This window comes from Rhyacophila brunnea, unplaced genomic scaffold, assembly GCF_057557595.1.
Source record: "Rhyacophila brunnea isolate RB1 unplaced genomic scaffold, BYU_Rbru_1.0 scaffold_21, whole genome shotgun sequence".
NCBI classification, from domain to species: domain Eukaryota; kingdom Metazoa; phylum Arthropoda; class Insecta; order Trichoptera; family Rhyacophilidae; genus Rhyacophila; species Rhyacophila brunnea.
The window spans coordinates 24,287,455-24,307,017 of NW_028232871.1; the positions used below are offsets into that span (position 1 = coordinate 24,287,455).

The 19,563-nt window shown below is 31.8% G+C and overlaps 1 protein-coding gene across 1 annotated transcript; it reads right to left on the reverse strand.

Annotated features, from left to right (window-relative positions):
• Positions 1 to 11,874: 11,874 nt before the first annotated feature.
• Positions 11,875 to 19,333, reverse strand: LOC147070881 (uncharacterized). Its single transcript, XM_085948985.1, has 3 exons — positions 19,040 to 19,333; positions 17,203 to 17,376; positions 11,875 to 13,407 (listed from the first exon to the last, which is right to left on the reverse strand). Exons 1-3 carry the CDS (start codon positions 19,167 to 19,169, stop codon positions 13,247 to 13,249), a joined length of 465 nt encoding a protein of 154 aa, XP_085805111.1. The 5' UTR covers positions 19,170 to 19,333; the 3' UTR covers positions 11,875 to 13,246.
• Positions 19,334 to 19,563: the final 230 nt, after the last annotated feature.

Genomic DNA, 19,563 nt, shown 5'->3' on the forward strand with positions numbered 1-19,563 from the left:
GTACAATCATGAGTTTGAGTTCATCAAGACGCATGCGCATAAAAGATGGTGTACGACTAACATACGTGGAGCTTCCGATTCATGTGTTTGAAGACAGTCATACGTGAATGACCAGTTTCATTTTTAATTTTAATTGAATTTGATTTGTCAGTACATTCTCTCTACAACATAATGTATTCGACTTGGATTGCTCCTAAGCAACTAACAACTTATGGATTCACTGTCTTAACAGCGGCAAAATATGTTCGACGATTAATACAGTATCTTGCAAACAATCCGCATATATTTTCAAAACTCGGCTCTATTTTATTGTATTATAAACACTCTGCCCTTTCATTTTATCATTATCTCATTCAAATGGAATGATATATTATCAAAATTATGAGTGAAAACTCTCACCTAAAAAATTTCACTGTGAAAAGGGTCTTAAGAAAAGTCTCGATAATTATAATCATATTATGTTTAATGATATTTTTTAAATGAGGCAACAATGCCTGCTATATGTGAATTATTATTTATATACAAATTATGAATGTTTTATTGAAAAGATTTGGCGATAATGCGACACCGGAAAGGTTGCATTTGTGTTGTTTATTTTTTAAGGCATAATATTGTCATTGTAAATCTTTACTGCCTATTTTGTGAAATGTGGCACATAATGAATTCACTTTCTAGTCTTAAAAGATAATATTGTCGGATGTCACTTAGTGTACCTATCTTAAACACGACTTTTAACGATCACTTAATTACTCCTGGTTTATAATTTCAGTGTAGATTTATTAAACAAGCTTAAAATATAATATACCATGAAAACTCAATCGAAGAGCTGAGCATTAGAGGGATCCAATTGCATGATGAGTGAAGTGAATCTTTTCTGCATTGAAAACTGCTTATAACTATTTTTTTTAATTTATACTATGTCCTGTCACTTGTATCCTTTTAATCTTCAGCTTCTCAATTAATAATAATAAACGTTTAATGTGTCAAGTGAATAATAATAAGTATTTATTTTTACTAGATATATTGACAGTAAATGCCTGTAAATCATAAAACTTTACAGTTAAAAATACAGTGTAAGGTAAATACTTATTTTGGATTTCTTGGCTCATTAATTTTCAGTGTACTACGGGTACCTACATATATTTATATTTCTCTATATATAATATATACAAACCGGCTTAGTAATGTCAACAGTTTTTTGTACTCAATATTATTAAACAGTTTTTGCAAATCGATTTTAGTAAATAGCCGTAGTCATCATCCATTGAAAAATTGGTGAAATTCTAGATTACTTGTAATATTGAAATATTCCGTAAAATTTAATCGTAAAATATTAAAAATAAAATAAATAGAGCCTAAAATGTTGCAGTAATTTTAAATGTCATCTCATTCATTCATCCACGTAGGGTTGCCAACAGACTGGAATCAAACACGCACCCGATTGGCTCTCAGAACTAAAGCTCACATTGACCTTTCGCGAGCCTAATACTACAAGGTCCCAAGTGCTCACCCTTGTAAAAACAAACCCAACAATGAAATAGTATTCTAAGCTGCCTCATTGCTACTTTTGTTTCGCCAAGACAAACACTTAGAACCTTGTAGTTCTCCACTCGTGATTTGTTAACACTCTCATTGTTATTTTTACCACAGTTTGTAATGCTTGCAGATATTGCTTTTTATTTATAAAAATTCATGACATAGGTCACATACACACACATACACGATTCAATATTTATTGACTTAATAAGAAATTGCCTGTCAATAAAATATTGCCATACCACATGTTATCATAAGGTGAAAATACTTTGCACCGATGGAGTCAACTTTGCAACAGGTGTCATTGTTTTGTAGGTCAGGTAATATACTATTCTAAATATAAGATATGGTTACACTTTGTGTATGATTCAGTTAGTAATGTGAGAACAGATGGATTTGCAAACGTCGTTACATACCTACTCATAATAAAGATGATGAATTGAATCGTAATATAGTACAATAATTATTATGTACCTACTGAATGTATGGTTGAAAATATTAACATAATTTATAGTAGATAGTAGAATCTCACTCTGGTGTATGTTAAATTACTAAGTGCAAAATAGAGTTTGTTGGTGTAAAATTGACTTCATTGGTGCAAAGTTGATATAATTTACAACAATCATTAAATTTAAATTGGAGGCTGAGTAGATTCACTAAGAAGAATCATTTAGGTATCGTTAAAAGCTCATAATAAGTATAAAATAGAAAAAGTGATGGGTGCAGAAACACAATATAATAATTATTGTAGTCAGTATCATAAATCATTTGTCGAGAGCTGAATTTATTGTACTCTGTTTTGATTTTGTAAATTTAATTTAATTTGGAAGTTTAGAAACTATAAAGTGACATTGATAATTTAATTAATATTGGTAAGTGCCATTTATCGCTGCTTATGTGTCTGTCGGTCAGAGCAATGCACATTGTCGTAAAACTTGCCTCTAGTTTGTAAGAGCCTGCGAAGATACGAGAGGAACCATTTGCACCCATCGTAATTATTATATTACAATAATTATTACTGCGCTTCGTAAATATATGAATTATTATTGGTAAACGTGGCAGGATAACAATATGGTAATTGCAGATTTCCATTTTAAATACAGATGTCTATGTAAATTTAAAATGTATCTTGTAAATGCAACAAAATGCTGTTTGTAAAAATAAAGATGCTTCACTGAAAGATATTATCTTGTTTTCTTTTAATCCCAATTACTTAAGCATTCAGGCCATTCTCCGGTTATTTCTGTCCTGAGCTCTCTCTCCACTCGGTTTCACACAACCTCTTTGCATCAGTGATTCACTGCATCTAACAACATGGCCAACACATCCTGAAGATCCCCAGGCCAAGATCGTTGGTGGGCCCCCCTGTCTAAAACTAAGGTTAACAGCAGTGTGATGCTTTACACTGCAGCGTTTCCCAAATGTTGTTCCGCGAGGTAAAAATTAGTTTTCAGCGTATTGTTGAGTACCTACCTACATCTACCCGAAGTATTTAATATCGACAAACTATAATAAAAAATTGTATTGCACAACCATATATTTTAAACTTTTAATAATCTCGAAGTAAACTTGCAGGCGACTTTTTTTAATAATACAGCAAATTTTAGATGTGTGTATATAGTATAGTACGCGGACCAAAATTATAGTAGGTACACTATAATTATACGGTTGGCAACATTGCACCAGGCCAGTGTTGCTATCATTATGTGACCAAATTATAGTACGTGGTCCCAAAAATTTTAGTAATTTTCTCATTTTCCTCTATTATGAAATAATAGTACTTCGCACCAAATTATGATACAAAAATATTGTAATTTTGGTGTATTTTTTTATTGTAGAAATGAAATCATTAAGAAAAAAAAAACTTTTATCCGAAATTCAAAAGTATTTTGGGCGTACTATACCATTTTTATATCGGACATGGTACCAAAATTATGGTACAAATACTATAATTATACTACAGTTGGCTACACTGCCAGACATGTTAGAGACTTCCCGACAGACAGGGATATAAGTTATAAATTATTTATATACCTAATGCATCTTTTGTTCAGTTAATTTTCGAGTGCGTATAGACGGCGATAAAGATTGTAAATCACAAGAACGGAGTTGGTATGATGAAAGGAATAATTGTGTTGTGCCTAATAATATAATTAATTTTAGTTGAATGACAAAATAAAGGTTAATATTTTATAAAGTCTCTTTCTTTTCTGTTCATCTCATTTAACTGGTCGCCACACCGGGCCCCCAGGCTAGAGCCCTATCAGCCCGCCCCTTATGGGGGCCATGGCCAACCCTTCCGAGTATTCAAGATATAGACCATCTTGAAAATAACATGCTCGAAGTATGGGTGCGTCTTTAATCTGTCCAAGTATTATTTTGAATACTTGAAACTTTTCTTATTTCTCCATCAGTCTCAGGATCTCATATCCGTTCAGAACTATCAGTTTCAGAATTTTGTTTTCTTGGACAACAGTTAGACTCTAAATTGCGAAGGACGCTACATTCTTTTCGGAGATATCGGTTACCAAGTTTTTTATCCTAAGTTAGTAAAAAAAAAAAAAAAAATCATTTAATATAATAGGGGGGAAATAGAGTAGGAGATATAGCTTTATTTTTATTGCTGTTGATTGGATGGGAATAGTCTGGTATTGTCTTCTTCGCAGGATAAAGAGATGAGAATACAGGTTTGTATTGAAAAAATTATTAATATAATATGTAAATACCACATCTTTCAAGAACCTAATCATTAGAATGCAATGGATTTAGTTAGAAAATCAATAAATATTCCTTCGGAAGTCGTAAGGAAACCACATAAGTATTCATGTGAATACCGCAAGGGTATTTCCGGGAAACTGATAATGGCTGATAACATAGGTTCTGGCTTCGATATAATTATAATAAAATTATTGTGTGGTTCAGTTCCACTGCACTAGTAAAATACAAAGTTTTTCAATAGCGATACCCTAGTTCTATAGGGAAATAACTCAAAATACCTTGTTCCAAGATAATGGCTTTTGAAAATTTTGAACAAATTTTCATTTCGATGTTAAAGCCTTGATTTTTGAAGTAAATGCATTTATTTTTTATTTAGTTTAAATGAACTTAGCAATGCAAAATGAAATGTTACAGTTTAACAAATAATTAACTCAGACATTCCCGTTAATATTTGAATTAATGATTAATCCCAAAAACGGTTTTTTGAGTTTTTGACCCGTTGAATAGATTTTTTGATTTTTTTTTATTGAATTATGAAGATAGAACCGTTCTACATTGAATGGCATTATTAACTCAAAACCTTGAAATTTTGACTTGTTTCCCTATAGAACTAGGGTATCGAGATGGTAAAAAAAACTCCTCTGTCATCTCATATGTAAAAGTGAGATGAGTCCGTCCTTGGAATAACCAATAGACTCGATTTCAATAGAACAGAAGGCGAATGCCAGGTCTGAAGACTGTATAGGAAGAGACAATGGTATGGCGGCGGTCAAGACTTACATTGGGTTGTAAGTACCTACCATAAATGATGATTGCAAGAAAACAAAAAATTATATTTTTGATTATTTGAAATACCACATGTACACGTAACACTCATTCATCGCTACCCCGGTGATTGAGAAGTCGTTAAATCGATTTTCAATATTTTTTTTGTACGGCACTTGTTTTGACATGTGCCATGTGCAAGGAATCATGTCCGTACGATCTTTCACATTCGCTAACACTTTTTCAATAAAGGAAACAAAAGTAATATAACTAACTTTGTTCAGTATTACAAAAAAAGAATCTACCTGCTTGGCCAGTCTGCACTTATGTAAAATGTGCCGATAAATATCAAATAATTTGATTGTACGTGTTTGATTCCATTCATTATGTCGACTCCTGGCACGTGGTACATGTCAAAATAAGTGTTAATCGATCATGGAATAATGAATTCGCACTTGTACCTCATACCTGTGTACTGTGGCATTTTGAATAATATAACAAAAATGAATAAAGCAAGACAATGGACGTCAGTAAAACTAAATAAATAAAAGATATTTTGGTCTTTCAGGATGATTTATATTTAAATACTTCAATTCATTAATATCTAAAAAGAGTAGTAGAGAGTGAGACACAAGTATACATTATGTAAACCTGCGTCAATTTTAATAAAATAGATGTAAATTATCAATAATTAACACTATGTTTGTAGAAGGAAATATTTATATAAAATAATATCTTCATAATTTTATTGAAACTTTACGCTACATCACAAATGCCACCCCTTACATAATATTAATAATATAAAAGGTAATTTTATTTACAGAGGGAATGTTGTAAGATACATGACATGTCTGACCTTAATAATAAGTAAGAACCAAATTTATATTATAATTAGATCAAAGAACATAAATAAATACTTGTTTGTCGTTAATATATTAAAAGCATAAATTTGTTTCTTACCCATTATTTACAATGTTGCAAATTAGTAACATGCTTGTTATTGACCAAGATATTGTTGAACTATTTCTAATGAGATCATAAATTAATGATAAATTAGTCAAGTGGATACAGATAACAATATTATAAATAAAATAATTATATGTCCTTATCACTACTACGCCATTAACTGAAATAATAATAATATATATTAAAGTAGTATAAATTCATAGACAATAGACAGAGGCATCTTATTTATAAAGGTATTGTAAGTCATTTCCACTCACAAATTATTATAAGAAGTATTTGTTTAGTTTGCACAAATCCACCATGTCAGTGACATGAAATTTGGTATACACAATTATACATGTTATGGTAATAAATAAAACTAGATACATTTATTATAGTGGCAGGTGGGATATTTTGTTTTTTTGTCCGCCATCTTGAAAAAATGGTCTCGGAAAATGATTTTTTCAGTTATTTCTAAAATGGTATAAGATAATAATATCTCCCCAAGAAGTTAAATAAATAGACTTATGTGGACTAAGAAATATACTTTTTTGTAAACAATAATATTGTGATTTTAAAAATCCAACATCATTTATTCTATTTTAATGTCACATTTTTTGAAATCAGAGCTGGAATTGGAACCGGCACCGAATCCTGAGAACGCCTTAATTATTTTGGAATCGGAATCCTTGATATCAAAAAAATATTGTCAGGGTCCGATGATTCCATTATTTTATAAAAGTTTTCTATTTATGTGGTGCTATTTCTTAATACCTACAAATCATGGTGTTCACATGCTCCACCTGGTAAGGGTATTTTGAAAGAATAGTCAACTATATTTTGACTTTTGAAATTAAAATAAATTATTCATATGACAACTATACCAAAATCTGTAGGTAAATTGACTTTTTAAAGAACCAGAACCAAACCGCGAAACCAGGGTTTCGATTTTTGATTTGAACTCCAGAACCGAACTGCATTTGATTTTTCCTTTTGAAAAAAAATAGGGTTTCTAACAACTCATATTTGAAATAAAGAAAAATCATTGTGTACATCATAAAATTTATTGTAATAAAATCCATTATTCAAAGTCATATTATTACGGAGTATTTGGAGTTGTGCCACTTTTAATCTTCGATGTTTGATCACATCAATGTTGCAAACCCCCAAAGATTCAAAGCGTACTAGCATGTTGTAAATTTGAGAAACACTACATTAGATATTTGAAAACATTGTAAATACCATTGATTAACACCGATAACATTGTAGTATTAATAGCATTGAAAGTTTTAGCACCAATATTAAATGCGCGCTTTAGTCATCTTTCAATTTGTGAGAAACGTTAGACTTGTGATTTTTTATGTGACGTTCTCGGCAATGACAGGAAATCCATGCCAGTTGGTTATTCAGGTATACCTTTGGTTTTGCAGTCCATTCAATGTCATATTGGACCATTACATGTTTTGTAAGTTAGGCAGTGGCTCAAGCCCCATATAACTTTGTAGAGAGAGAAAAATAATACATTAAACAGTTAAAATTAATAATTTATTATTAACAATGAAAACGAGGCTTTATAGATTGGTTTGATTTTTTCCGGTCTTTTGTTTTTCTGTATGTGTCTTCACACAGCCAATAACTGATGCCAATTATTTATGTTACCATCTAAATGTGTCAAAATCGACAACTTAAAATTTTTCAGATTTACTTGTCTCTCTTTTCTTTTCACACATAGAATTATAATATGTAAGACAATTTGTAACATTAAAAAATCAGTTACAAAGTTGCAAGGAAGACAGTGTGATACATATTTTGATTGAATATCTTATTAGATTTGAATCAGTGATTGAGTAGAGAAATATATTGAATTCCATATCTGATGTCTTAAATATTAAAAAAATCATAGACTTATGCAGTAAGTACTATATTAAATCTAGGATGATCACTTATAAAATAATAATTAAATTAATTTGATGAAAGATTTTTACTAATGATTTTTTTCTATAGAACCAATTTCACTATTTAACGCATGCAATTTATACATATATAAAACAGTCTGATCGGTGACTACCAGTGGCGAAGACTCCATACTAGGCGATTATTTAAAGCCTACCTTCTTAAGAAAAATATTTTTTAATTGCATATTGACATATTTATATACTTATCACTTCATTATTTTATGTTATATAACAATAATTTATTTTGCCAACGAGATCGCATATGTAGGAATGTATTACAGTATTACACAGTTTACAAAACAACTGCAAAGGTATTAAAAAAACAACAGCGCGCCGCGCCGTAAATTAAATAATAAACGCCGCGCCGCGACTTCTCGGTAAATAAATTTCCGATTATGTTTGGAATAATTCTGAGTTTTTTTCGTATGGACTTTACGTCTCGTAACCTCAGCAAGTCTGCTGATTTGTACGAAATGAGGCAAGCTCCTTTCGCAGAGCCTAAAACATTCGCGCATAATATTGTTGTCACGACTGCGCACTTTGTCCAAAATCATTAATAATTAGATAATTAAAATAATAATTTCAACGGCGTTTAATCGAATATTAATAAATAAGTAAGTATAGATTGTTTTTAAAAATAAAAATAAATTTTATCTAATGATTTTTGATGCGTATACATGTTTTGAAAAATACGTAATTTAAACACATCGCTCATTTTTATGTCGTCAATGAGTTTTTGAAGTTTCATTGAATTAGTGTGTCGTTATCATTTATTAGTGTGTGCCTATTCATTAGCAGTAAATATCGTACTATTCTCGTAAGTATACCTGACAAGTGTGCTCTTTTTATCATATCTCCACAGCCTACCTCTTTCCAAAAGTCACCCTTCGCCACTGGTGACTACTATATATACTGCAGTGGTGAAGATATTTTTTATGAAGTGATTATTTAACATTTAATGTTTACCTGACATGTAGACATACATACAAAATAATATTTACTCGCATGTGTATTTAAATTAGGCAATGACATCTCACGGATTCATAGAAACCTCACAATTCACGCAGCCTATTCCACGCATACAAAATCTAAACAAAAAAAAACAGGAAATCGCAAATAATATTTTAAATTGTAAGAGCGTTTTCTGACAAGCTTACGGCATACTGGAAAATTATATCTAATTATAATAACAATCTATCTGCAGCAGTTTTATCTTTCTGATATTTTGCCTGCCTATTATTAGATTGACGGCATAGATGCCACGATGGCCGAGCAGCTTAAGCGTCGGCCTATAATGTCGTGTGTCCCAGGTTCGAATCTTGGGTCTGGCATAAATACTGTTTTTCAATTTCTGTTTGAGTTAGAGTATGGACCTAATAGGTTGAGCGAGTGGCTAACATTCATTTCTTGTAAAAACAAAAATCTGTTAATACAAACCTCCACTCTGTGTAGGCGCATATGATCTTATTAGGATCGGACATGGTAAAAAAAATAGATTTGCGTCTAGTTTGGATAGAATATATTTGCACTTTTTTACGGTAACCCGTTTCCTAATTCCCTCAAACAGGCAGTCTTCACCGCTGTTGTACTGGATAATGATAATAGAATGAATGCATAAAACATAATAAAAATAATTACATATCGATGTCAATGAATAAATGTTTAAGAAAACAACATATTATACAATTAAAAAAATAATATAACAATAATTAATTATATTGCGCTGATAATAAATTGAGTGAAAGTATTATATTAATGATTTGTTTTATGTTTTGTTTATCTTATTAAATTAATAAAAAATTAACACAATAAAAGCGTTGTGGATCATGCTTTCATAAGGTCAACAGAAAATCGTTGCTTTTATGATTTACTTTGATTGTGATCAGTGGCGGCTCGTGGTCATAAAAACAGTCGGGGCCTGGCTTATCACGATACATAAAAAAATCGACAATATATTAAATAATTAATAATCCTTCAAACCAAGGGAGCTACTTATATGAAAGTTTAGTAATCGTTTCTGTATAATTTAATCGTCAAAGACTAAGTAAACTGCCCTGCTGAGTGTTTTGGATTTTAGTGAAATCGTTGTAGGAGATTTAAACTACCTTTTCTAGAATAGACAAGTCTCTGTTTAGAGATTATGTCAAAACAATCCAATAATTTTACATTGTATAAAAGAAAAAGCAGTTTAAATCTCCTACAACAATTATTTCACTAAAATCAGAAACGCTGTCTTTTTATTTAGCAGGGCAGTAAGTAATAGTATAATTTAAATATTGTGTTTAAATTAATGCCATCGACCAAGGGTACTTGATGGAATTTGAATTTTGTACATTTTCAATTGAGTAATTTTTTGTGACTCGGTTTCGCCTTTCGGCATCTTCTGGCACTATGCGCACTCACCACTGGTAAATACACACTGACAAGAGATACAGTTAAATTATCTTTTATAACAATTTTTTAATATTTTGATTATAATAGGTATATTAAAAGTATGACTCAAATGGAATATTACAAAACTCAAATCAATTAGAATTTAGATCCATTTTTTGTTAAATTTTACAATGGCAATAGAGTGTAAAAATTTCCCAACGATTGAAATATGTTGTAAAACAATCTGGCCCTATTTTCAAAATCGCCAACACTTAAAGACATTGCACTTTCACATAAGTTTCTCTATGACCGCCGAATATCTTGATTTCTAATTTTTCTTCTGCTTTTAAAGATGAGCAAACAGTATTAAATTTTAAGAGGAAACAATGTGTATAATTATAAAATTGTTCACGAATGTTATGGTTTAATGCACTCACGCTTTGAGCCGATAGAAAAAACAATCGCATTTTACGATACACTAAACAGACTCACGCAGGCTGGTTTTTGGTGGCCCCACACTGTATCATGCACTTAATGAGTAGGTATTTAGATCAACATAAGGGAGGAATATTATATTATTTAACTCTAAATTTTTCAAATGGTTAGAAAAAATACTGGTGGAGCCTAAACCCTAATTACGAGCCGTCACTGTTTATGATAAAGCTTTAAGTTGTCATGTATTTAATATATTATATACCTACTTCTTGGACACCAATGGTAATAGTACCCGAAACGTACATTTGCATCAATTTATGTATCGAGATTGTTAATACTTAAATACTGTTCAATTTAGCTGTAATTTTAGCATAATTGACTTCGTGATGCTGTTCATCGACCAATATTTTAGTTCCTACTATTTTCACTTCATTAAAAAGTGTTCAGTCCAAATCGATTAAAACTATACCTTTAATGTTACCATACCTAAAATATTTTTTATGTCTTTGATAAAAACTATGTAGACTCTCCTTAATCTTTGATACTTATACCTGTGCATTAATGAATATCAAGGGTTGCATACAAAATACATTATTTGTGTAAAGATGATAGATGTTGATTGAATATTGTTATATTTTATGTATTTGACATCATCTGTGCATATTTGCATCAAAATTTTACATTTAATATCGCATATCATAATTTTATTCAAGACTATCGCAATAAAATAATCTTTATTTTCAGCAATACAGCCACAGAACAGATAATAAATAGAATACCGATAGGCTATATTCAATACGCTGCATCTTGATGCAGGGTTTTGAATGTGTGAGTGTCCTACGAAAATGAAGCACGCATTATGCACGTGCAATAGTGTGTGTAATACACCAACATTAAATGAGCGTAAATGGATAAACCGAGAGCAGTTTTTAGTATTCGACGTAAAACGTATTCTTAACACGTGTGTAAGTTTAACCCGGATTCTTCCTTACTCGAGTCGGTTACCTGCTTCGCCTTACCCGTTATGTATTTCAGTTCCCATTATTTCTGAGTTCCCTGAATACAGCTGATCTCAGGTGGCCACTTTGAAATTTATCATAAACAATGTAGGGTATTTATTATAATATTAAAATAAACTACATTATTTGGCAAGTATTAGGTTTTTTTCAAATGGTGGAATGAAAACAGCTGTTAATGATGGTTGTAAATGAAACTATAGAATAACATACTTAGATGATTTTATAGAACTTATAATGTGGTAATAATATTATAAAAATACTGTGAATATGTGGAAATGTGATATGCACAGATAGCAATGTCAAATGATAATATACACCTTTAAGCTTTAAAGTTATAATAATATAATAAATATGAAAATTGTAAAAAGATGTTCAAAAAGTATTCAGTGAGTATAGAATTTTGAATTATTAAAAGTCATTATTTAGACAATATTAAAAAACTGGAATGATGATAAGATTTTTATGCTAGCTCCAGACGATGTGTTGATTTGTACATACATAGAGAGTAGTACAATGTGGCGTGGAAGGGTGCGTGTTGGGCATAATGCGAATGTGCCAAAAGTATGTTATCGGGAAAGAAACAAATGAGAGTATTTGACGTTATAAATGTCGCCAAATTGGTGAAACTGTCCTTCTAGCAGTGGATAATAGATTAAGAGCCAGTTTGTGTACCATGTGGTACACAAACTTATGATTGGAAATAAAACATAAAAGCAAAGTGATAAATATTGACTGAAGTGGTAAGTTAGGGAACGCCCATATGTACCAGTGGCATCAGAATTTTACTCAAAAGACCTTTTGGAAAACCTCCATAATTTAAAGGAATAATTTAATATTGGAAAAATAATTAAACCACCACAGACCTACTGTTATAAGTTGTCCACTGCGTGAGGGCAATATGTCATGCAAATATTAAATTTGGCATATCATTCAGTATTTCTTATAGTGTGATGAGTTTAGTTGCAAATTCAAACACCGGACGACTTATGTTGGTGTATCAATGAAATAGGAAAACATCAATCTTCGAAATGTGTATTTCATTTGATACATATAAGGGTCCCGCCACGGTTGAATGGCAAAATGATTACTTCTGAAACTATGGGATAGAATCTAGAGCGTGGAATTAATAATTTGAGCAAATGGGTAACAATATGTTAAAAGAAATCTTTCAGAAAGGTCGTCGAAATAGAGCCAATGCTGATGATGCTACAGGGAATGGGTATTCAACGAAGAAAGATGCGTATCTTGTCTGTATTATGACTCGACACACTATCCGTCATTCAACGCATTTTAAGTTGACAAAATTCATTTGAACCAACAACGTTCTGGAGCCGGCCTTAGACTAGACGTAAAGAACGAAGTTCATTCACATAAGATTAGATACTTGGGTAGATTTCATTTAAATACCACCTACTTAAATACAATAATACATTAATATAAAACAAGAGTTAAGTTCTCGAAATGGCCATGTCTGTCTTAAAATAATTAATTTATTTGTGTCTAGTAGTTCATACGTTGGCTGGTCCGCTGCAACAGGGGATCTTCGTCTTCCGTGATTTTTGAAAGGTGGCTCGACGAGAAGTAGAGTCTAACACTCCACTTCAAAGTCACGAAGGCCCAGACCAGACGAATTATAACACTGCCACTCACAGGCATCACGGCTGGAATTGAAGAAAGTCAATTGTAACAAACACGATAGAGAGAAATTTCACCATAGTTTAATTGAATGGCCTGCAATAAAATAATAACAACCCCAAAGATGTTGGCATAGAGATGAAGCCTAAATGTATGAAATTGAAACATAAAAAAGGACCTCTGGTCTATTGATTAAGTTAATTACAAGTGACTTTACATTGCTGGTTCATTTGCAGAGAACATCATATATATTTGCTGCCATGACATTTATTTGCCAATTTCCAGGGCGTATAAAAAGACACATCACGAGAGTAGATAAGCAGTTACTAATAATAAACTTCGGCATTATTATTTTGTTGTAAAATCATCTAAATCTAAAATTTGTATAAAACCTGTTTATAACTGCACTCGAGTATGTAATCATTGTGGTCAATTTCATACATTTAGGCTCCACCTCTATAGAAGAAGGTTTTTTCAACATACAGTAGAACTTCGATATCGGACTAACGCGGGTGAGGGGGTGACTGTTAAAGCCAAAAGTTCGTTATATAAAAACATAAACAAAATCCTGTTTATTCGCTTCGGATGATATATCATCCAGGCACTCCCGTTGTAGAGTGATGTTAATGGTCAATATCGACACACATGCTTTCGGTAATCCTACTTTGAAAAAAGAATGGAGTTTTGTTTGCACTTTTGAAGTGTGTTGTTTTTTTATAATCTCTGAGTCTAAAATTACGAAAATGCGTGTAATACATATATGTAGTTGAATTTCATTATCTGACGAATAGTCAATAAATGTTATTAGATTGTTATCTATGCGCAGAACATTGTTTACGAACGGTGACACTTGGATTTAAACATGTATAACAATAACAGGATGTTTCAATTTTCACATTTGACTGGATATTTTGTCGGTTATATTGAGGTTCTACTGTATTTGGGAAATATGAAAGATGTTGAAGAAAATTCCTTTACTAAGCAAATGCAGATTTATATATGAAAACTAAGTTGAAATAACACTGAAGCTAATGATTAAATTAATTGCGTAGGTTAGGCTGTTAGCTAAATTGGCATAGGTTTGACGCGCACCTACATAATTTGATCGTAAGGCAATCAGGGTCGTTCATCAATTGGCCTATTGGTATTAAATAATATACAGCCAACGAAGATTCAGGTGATTTCTACATAGTGGTTTGTAGCCAACAGTGGCTAAGGGTGGAGGTAGGTTGTTGATATTCAACATATCGTCGGTGTTTTCTAAAAAGGGCGAATCAACCATTTTGGCGAAATCGAGATTTTAATGCAAATACAATATGTACCTCACTAGCTTTGTTGTGTAAAAACGGCGAATTTTTATCTCCACAGGAAAGTACTTAAAAACGATAATCAACTAAAATTAAATTAATTAAAATTACGAAATAAAAAGCAAATGTGACATATTAGGCCTTTTAAAATATTATATAATAATACCTATTATAATGGCAATATTCTTTCTAAGCTTTATTATAAACTTGTTAGATATTTATAATCATCTACAGGTAAAAAACAAATAAATGTCAAAAGTTAAAAATCCTTCTCCTGTAAAGTAGCATTTTGGTTAATTCGCCCTTTTTACAAAACACCGACGATATATAGCGCACGCTAAACTTTCGTCAGTCATACGTATTTATTTTCATCAAACTAACCTACAAATTGCTGATAGTGTTGGTCAGTTTTTAAAAAATCAATTAAACCCTGTCTAACAAAACCATAATAGTTCTGCTATGCGATGGGCAATCCGACAAAAATAATGCACACTTTTTCAATCATTGAATTGTTTTCGTTGAATTAATAATACATATTATTACAGATGGTGTCAGTTAGTTTTTTTTAAATTCATTGAGCCCTGCCTAACCAAACTCTATCTGCAATTTGTAGTATTAGTTTAATGAAAACAAATGGGTATGACTGAGAAAGTCTCGTGTGCACTATTTATGTCAGATCTTAACAGCCTACCTCCACTCTATGCCACTGGTTGGCCGATGAAGTTTTTTCAAACTGTATGTGAACTTTGTATGATTTTCCGACTGTAAGCCATTCATTATTTATGTCAGAACAGCGCATAGAGAGCTTATCACACTGTCATTTTGTTGGATACTATCTTTTGTCACCGGAAATTTTATAAAATGAGCGTGTCAGAAAAATACCCATAATTCCTGCATTATCGAAAATATTAAAATACATAAAACATTGTAGGTGCTGTAGGACAAAAATAATTTCCGTGATATACTTGAAGGTGTACAACAACCCTTCCAAACTGGGTTTGATTCTCGATGAAATGAAAAATTCAATATTGACCGCTCTATCAATATAAATAATCGCAAATTGAACATAGCCATAACCATTATTCTGTTGTCTAATAATAAATTTAAAAAATATGTTTTAAGTACTAGGTAACACTTTAATTTATTTATTCAAGGTGTCATTTTTCCTTCTCATTTTCATTTTGCTGCAAATTTTATTATCTGCAGTTGTGTTGCACGCACCATGTCTTTTCAGATCATTGATTCAGCGATTCCCAATTTTTTTTTTCGATGGAATCTTTGGGACCTTGTCTAGAATCTCGAGGAGCCACGTTGGTTACGTTATCAGAGAAGCGTATTTCCCATAGAGATATATCTAATAAAGTAGAATAAGTAATAATTTTTTTTTTTAGATTATTACACTTGATAACAATTTTAGAATGTTTTTAGTATTGCTTGATTTGTCAACTATGGAAAAATTAATATTCTCTGCATTGGCAGGATTGCATACCTACATTGTTTCTAAATAAAAAAAGAAAAAGGCGGCCTGCTCTTAAAGCTTCTTTTAGTTACTTACTTACGTACTGTTATTTGCGATTGTTTATCTAAATAATGACAATTTATCTAAAAAAACCTTCTTTCATGTTAGCAACATTAATGCTAAGCCTTTTTATCTCAGTGGAGCCCGGACATTTTCGCAACAGAATGGCAACGGTTATCAATAGATTAAAAAAGTGACGGGATGCTAAAGATATTACTTTGGAATTGGAACGAACAATCGCAATCTCTCAATCGAACAAAATCTTGCAATTTTACACCCAATTTACTGAGTATGAACATACAGTTTATGTAATTTTTTTTTCTCATTTTAATGACATGGGACAATGACATATTTTTTGTATATTCAATATTGGTGGGAACTGCCTGACGAATGGTAGAAGCAAGCTCTGGCCTGGAAACCGCATCGCTGAACCGACGCACACTGGCCCAATACACCACTGAAAAAACCTGTAATGGTTCTAATCTTATCTTAATCTTTTATTGATTATTTTATAATTCAACATATTATTAGACACAATATTTCAGTATTACCCAAAGACATCACGGTATATTTTACTAACACAACTGTCAAAACATGATTGTTTTATTCATTCGTTGATCGTCCATCAGTAGTAGAGTGTGGACAAATTAGGTGACTCAGCACTGTTAGTTTTTCAGGATATATAGCTATATTCCAATATTGAAGTACAGGCGGCACTCGACTTTTGAACGTTCTACTTTCGTAGTTTCGAATAATTCGCTATTTCGTACGTTTTTTTAAATTTAGATTTTTGCTGATAATGCAAAAACTGTGTGCTTCCATGCAGTCGCTCCTCTCTCCTCTGCTACCTGTCACCTTCTCAATTATGTAAAAGGGTGGTATTCAACTATCTCTTGACAAGTTTATAAAGAAAACACCTGATTGCTAATACGCCTCATTAACTTTGTTATATCCATTAATAGAAGTCTCACGATAATTGTGCAGAAATGACTTACGTGTCTTGAAGTATATCTCCTCGAAGGTATACCATATGGTAGTCGAGGCTCCGATCAAGATTCCAATGAAGGAAAACAGTTGAAAGCACCGGAAATGCTCGCCGGCATACCAATTTGTGGTGCGGCCTCTGCATATCAATATGTCCAGCCAGAAACATAACCAGGCATATACACCTTAAAAGCAAAAAAAAAAGTTGTAGCAAAAATCGCATCTGAAAGGCATTCAATCTAGAGTTAATTTCAAATAACAATTATTAGCTCAATTAAAGCATTTGTAAACATTTGTTAAAGCTAAAATGAAAAAAATAACTCCCAAATCTGGATCAATAGAGAAATATTAAAACTAGCAGTTCAGGAAGAAAAAGTGTCATATCTGGTAGATGTAGGTACTTTTGAGGCACTGACGCCAAAAGGCCTCTTTTCTTGTTATTGGTATGATGCGTGATTGTATACCTATTGACAAGGAGTTCATGGCCCTTGATCATGGTTCTGGAGGGGAGGGAAATTTAAAAAAATCTGTTCATATAAAATCTCCAATATTTTATAGGCAATCCAATCAGAATTGGGAATACCAAAAAGAATGGTTATATTAGCCGAGAAGAAACTTTCATGTCAACAGGTAATTATAGAAAACGCCATTAAAATGTGGTTTCAATTAAAATTCACAGTCATTTAGGCACAATTATCAATACTTGGTACTAAACGATTATTTAACGTTTATCTTGACTCATAAAAAAATAGTTTAATTACAAAATATCATTTAAATTGTAATGTAATTGCCCAAAATTTGTACTTATTTCAATTCTCTTACTTCAACTGTTACCTATTGTAAAATGTTTCTTAATAAATATGTACCCATAAAAATTACTTATGCAAGGTACGCTCTTGCTTGACGGTTTTGCTCGATCGAACATGTTGATTTGGAAGCATGCTCGTCGTTGCGTCCACATGCTTGAGCAGCTCGAGCCAAGGATGACGATTTGTTGCTGTGGTTAGCGGGTATGACGTGTTATATTTATTTAAAAAAAAAAATTACGACACTGTTATGAGAAGAGAAATAAGTGTACGTAGATGAAAGATTAAAAGTAACATTATGATATCTAGCTATCGGAACACCTTATACGGACGTACAATATTCCTCGGTTATTTACTACTAACTTACGACTAACATGTTCGAAGGATTGTCTACACATTGAGATATGCTCGAGCGAATTTCTGTCGAACATCAAGCAAGAATTACGGCCCTTGAATCTTTTTCGCATCAAGCCGTTTGCTCGATATTGAACAAAAAAGCATGAATGAGCGTAAAACCATCGAGCAAGAACCTCGCGTGGGTACATAGCATAAGTTTTAGCTGTGTAAAAATTAATTGTATTTTTTTGAGAATTGTAGTCTACAGTGACTCACTGTCCAAGTGTTCGTTACTAATCTTCTCGTTTACTCAGCGTTCATTTTTGCCCAATTATTGGCAGTCTTGACTACCTATCGACAGTCACGAAAATCGAGCGGTGATGTTTGGACAGTCATTTTATTAGTGTTCTAAACAAACTTTCTTTATAACCAAAATTCGATGTAAGGAGAGCATACTTATAACAAGGATAATATAGTCATTTCAAATATTATGAAGAAACGAATAAATATGTTTGGGCACACAATTGAATATTACGTTTAATTATAGGAAACATTAGACTGTCTAATAGTTAAAACAAATTGCGACAGCAGTACCATATTGTAAGAAACCATTAAACTTTCCTTAATGGTATGTATGCGGTATAAAGTTAATATGTCATTTAAATTGCGTTAATGTAGCAAACTAGCCGAGATTATGAGTTAATACCTGATATAAACGCCAATACACCAGCTTGAAAATTTTTGTAGATTATTAATGTGCAGAATGCCGAAAATCCCAATATTATTCCGATAAAGCTAAGAAGTAAGAATAAACAATTCTTAGCAGTGAATGCCATTGCATGTAATTTGATTGTCAGACAGAATAATGACGTGGACTGTAGGTTTGATAAGCGAAAGAAGGAATATTATAAAACATACGCCTTGTTTACAAAAACTGACACGAGCTAAGGATCAAAATTTATTATCAAATATTTTTTTCTATCAGTTCACAGCTGAGAGCGGTGTTACCATTTTGTTCACATTTTTATTGCATCAAATTGACCAAGTAAGCCAAACAATTGTCTATTTTTTTTATAATATTTAGATAAAAATATCGAAATAAGATAATTCCATTCACAAATATAATTTTAATTATTACATTTTATTACCCTTTTTCATAATTCGCACAATTTTAATTCCAAACTGGGTATTATTGGGTATACTCAAAGAAAAATTTCCACTTCAAGAAAC